The following is a 4092-nucleotide window of genomic DNA, read 5'->3' as shown; positions in this document are numbered from 1 at the left end:
TGTGTGTGTGGTCTACAGTCTTACGTGACTATTCAAATTATGTTATTGTCAAAGTTTGTCAGTGATGGTAACAATACCAACAAAACTCACATAGTGTGCACCGATATGCTTGCAGTTAGAATCGCTGCACGCGGTTCTTTCTCGTGGTTGTTTTCGTTTTACTGCTGTCGTCTTCGTCGTTGTTGTTCGACATCGTTTTTGTACTTTGACATTTGTAGGTATTCAAACTGAACATGTTTTATTTCAAGGCTCGTATTTAGGGCGCATATGTGACCCTCCACCACGAAATGAGTCGCATGTCACCTTTGCATGATTTTCATATTTTTACATTTTTCTAAAGAATTTTTTATGCTCTATCCAGTGGTGAAAACCGTTTTAGAATAGAACAAAAACTGTTTGAGTTACAAGCCTGTGACTAAGGTGACCCTCACACTGTTACCAGACACTCCCCGGACTTATATTAAGCCTAGCGCAGAACCGCGCGAGGTGACATGCGACTCATTTCGTGGTGGAGGGTCACATATTGCATCTAGATATAATAACTGACACTGTACAACAGTAAAAGTAATGGACACAACGTTTTATTTTCTCTTGCAGGAATGGGGAGGAAGTCATTGGATGACTCACGTGCATTGAACGCGACAGTAATATTCCAAGCTTTCATCCTATCACGTGTCCAACATCGGATAGTATTATTTTGTTTGATTTTGTTCGAGCTGTTCTGTGATTGTTCATAGGTTCATTGTCAACATGATTATTTTTGTCTTGTTTTGGTCTGTTCTCGTGACCGTTTGTCAAAACAAATAAAACAATGCCAAAACAAACAAACAAAACAACAATCTTTTGTGCTTAGCGGTGGCTTTGTGTATGTGTGCTGATATTTTGCACTTATCTTTGTGTATGATTGAACAACATTCGTAACCAACTTTGGCCAACGCAACACAATAGCGACGCCCACAAAAAAAACATACTTTATTTTGTTCAAACAAGGTGTTTGCAAAAATACCTTAGAATGCTAAAAAAAAACCACAATATCATCACAAGAGTGAAACACTTCTAAGCGTGTTCTTACGGACACGAGAAATATTGGTACTAGTCTGGAATTCAAGCTGATCGAAAGTTGAGGAAGCAGTCCTCCCCACTCTCGTGAAGGGAGTGTATGATTACAGACATGTTTACAGTCTTGTTTACCCTTGCACAAACCTACCTTTCTTGTTGTTTTTTTCTGAATTTTGGAACTTTGGCAGTCTCTTTGTTTTTGGATTTGCTCATCTTGCCTGACTGCAACCCTCTTGTTTGTCTTGTTCTTCTGTGTGCGTATACATCATGCCATCTTCATCCATTTTATCAAGATAACTGTTGTGTGAATATTTTTATCCTGCATACGTGAGAGAGACACCCGTGAGATAATAATCGTTAAAATCACACGTGTGTATATCATGTAAATGAGGTCATGTCAAGCAAGTCTGGCAGGGACCTGTTTTTCCACTGCTTATGATGCCAAAGTCACCGAGACAAACGTCATTATAGAAACACAAATTGCGCTCGCTAATTACCCTCGATGAATCTTTAGAACTAACACGTCACGCCAAACTTTCAGAGTGACGTTCCTTTGCTTTGACGTAACAGATTGCACGAGGCTTTAGAAGAGATCGAGGTTCCAAAACAAGCGTCTTCAATTTAGCTGCCTCGAGTGCAGGACAGTTTCAGTAAAATACACGTAAGTACAGTATGTAGGATAAACAGAATACTACATGGCTGGCTGTGTCGTAGGAGATTTACACTCGTTGCTTTTTCAAACAGTGAACAGCTCGCTTTCGCTCGCAGTTCAATATTTAAAAAAAAAAAACTCGTGTAAATCTGGTACGACACGGCAAGCCATGTAGTATTCTCTATGTTTGTCTGTTCACTTAAAAGACCGTTGGGTCGAAATATCTGTGAATGTATTGTTTAGTCAATAACAAACGTTCCAACAACCTACCTTTCTTGTTTTTTTATTCTGAATTTTGGAACGTTGGCAGTCTCTTTGTTTTTGGACTTGCACACACGTTTAAGACATATTTGCTCGTACCGTGTGCAGAAAAAAGCACGGTTTCTAACCTATTGAATTAGTTTTGTGGTACGGGTTAGCATTCTTATCTCTTAAAGTGCATTAGCACTTTCTTTCAAGAAGGTGAGGTGACTACAAAAATCATTTGCCGATTTTTGGTGACTTCAGAGTCGCTTGGTATCTGCAATGACTACTCTTCTTACGACTGCTTGTGTGCTTTTGCTGTTCTCTTGGCATCTTGGGGCGGGGATATAGCTCAGTTGGTAGCGCGCTGGATTTGTATTCAGTTGGCCGCTGTCAGCGTGAGTTCGATCCCAGGTTCGGCGGAAATTTATTTCAGAGTCAAATTTGTGTGCAGACTCTCTTCGGTGTCCGAACTCCCCCCCGTGTACACTACATTGGGTGTGCACGTTAAAGATCCCACGATTGACAAAAGGGTCTTTCCTGGCAAAAATTGCTTAGGCACAGTTAATAATTGTCTACCTATACCCGTGTGACTTGGAATAATAGGCCGTGAAAGGTAAATATGCGCCGAAATGGCTGCAATTACTGGCCGTATAAAATTTCATCTCACACAGCATCACTGCAGAGCGCCTAGAACTGTACCCACGGAATATGCGCGATATAAGCCTCATTGATTGATTGATTGATTGATCTTGGTGAGTATGTGTGTGTCGTCCTCTGGAACATGTAACCACCTGTATGACATTAATGAATTTTTCATAGTCGTCTTTATGTTTTTAAATTTAATAAAACATCATGTTCAGAACAAGAATATGTCGAAAAACAGTATCTGCTATTTGTACTACAATGACTGTGTTTTAAACGTAACGATGACCTGACTATGCATGGCATGAACACACGCACAACACCTGGGAAGCATCTATCTATAAATGGTCGTCAGCCCGTCTACAAGCGTTGACAGAATACGACACGAAGGCTACCTTCCTCCTTTGACAAAAGAGCGGGTTATGTTCCCCCCCCCCCCCCCCAATGCATTGTCCTGATTTGTTAGCTTGACGCAGCATGCGTCAAAAATATGGTCCATTCTATTCTCAAGCGGCGTGCCGTGTAGCCGAATGTTTTATTTCTTTATTCGCGCAACACCATGCCTGAAAAAGACCCAGGCCATGTACTCGTCATAAGCCGACGCACAGATGCAGCGACGCGGCTATGACGCTTCGTGGGCGAAGCCCTTTATGGGCAGAATATACCCGCGCAGAATTAGCGGCACAGACGACGCACTGCCTATCATATATGCCGCAATAGGGATTATGGCGAGTACTTGGCCTTTTTTCCTTTCATGCAACGTGTAGCGGGATGGGATAATCTGCAGTGCGTCGTCGGTCCTGCTGAAGCTACATATGTGAGCGGAGCCCCTGAGGGGAAAATTACATCTGCGCAGAATCAGCGGCACAGACGACGCACTGCAGCTTATCCCAGCCCGCTACGGTGACGTTGCGTGAAAAGAAAAACAGGCCAAGTACTCGTCATAATCCCTATCGCAGCATCAATAATATGCAGTGCGTCGTCTGTGCCGCTGACTTCTGCGCAGATATATTCTGCCCCTTATGAGAAACATATGTCAGTTGCGAGCACTGGAAACAAGTTTAAATTGCAGAACTCAATCAAAGTTCTACTCGGAATTAAAATTGCAGTTACCAGTCTGGCGTGGCCAGTCAGTGAACCCGCCCCGCCTATAGAAAATAACTGGTGCTTTCCGCATAATCGATGTTGCGGTCTTTCTGATAATGTCGAACGAACCAGGCGTTACCATGCAGTAATCAGTTTTGTGACAAACTCGCTCAATAATTACTGAGTCCCTGTCAAAAACAACAACAACAAAAACAAAAAAACAACAAATCAAAACAGAAAGAAACAAGTCGCGTAAGGCGAAAATACAACATTTAGTCAAGTAGCTGTCGAACTCACAGAATGAAACTGAACGCAATGCAACGCAGCAAGACCGTATACTCGTAGTCCACCGCTCACGGCATAGGCAGTGAAATTGACAAGAAGAGCGGGGTAGTAGTTGCGCTGGG

At 42.4% G+C, this 4092-nt stretch overlaps 1 protein-coding gene across 1 annotated transcript in view; it reads left to right on the top strand.

The window, feature by feature from the left end:
- Positions 1-1688, top strand: part of LOC138961023 (lectin BRA-3-like) — a 2729-nt gene extending 1041 nt beyond the window's left edge. Inside the window, exon 3 of the mRNA XM_070332626.1 lies at positions 598-1688. Within this exon, the coding sequence (XP_070188727.1) occupies positions 598-737 (140 nt within the window). The 3' untranslated portion in view covers positions 738-1688. The remainder of the gene's footprint in view (positions 1-597) is intronic.
- The last annotated feature ends 2404 nt before the right edge of the window (positions 1689-4092 follow it).

The sequence above is a fragment of the Littorina saxatilis genome, linkage group LG3 (genome assembly GCF_037325665.1).
Source record: "Littorina saxatilis isolate snail1 linkage group LG3, US_GU_Lsax_2.0, whole genome shotgun sequence".
NCBI lineage: Eukaryota > Metazoa > Mollusca > Gastropoda > Littorinimorpha > Littorinidae > Littorina > Littorina saxatilis.
Note: the sequence above shows the minus strand (reverse complement) of the source record. Positions and strands in the feature narration are given on the sequence as shown.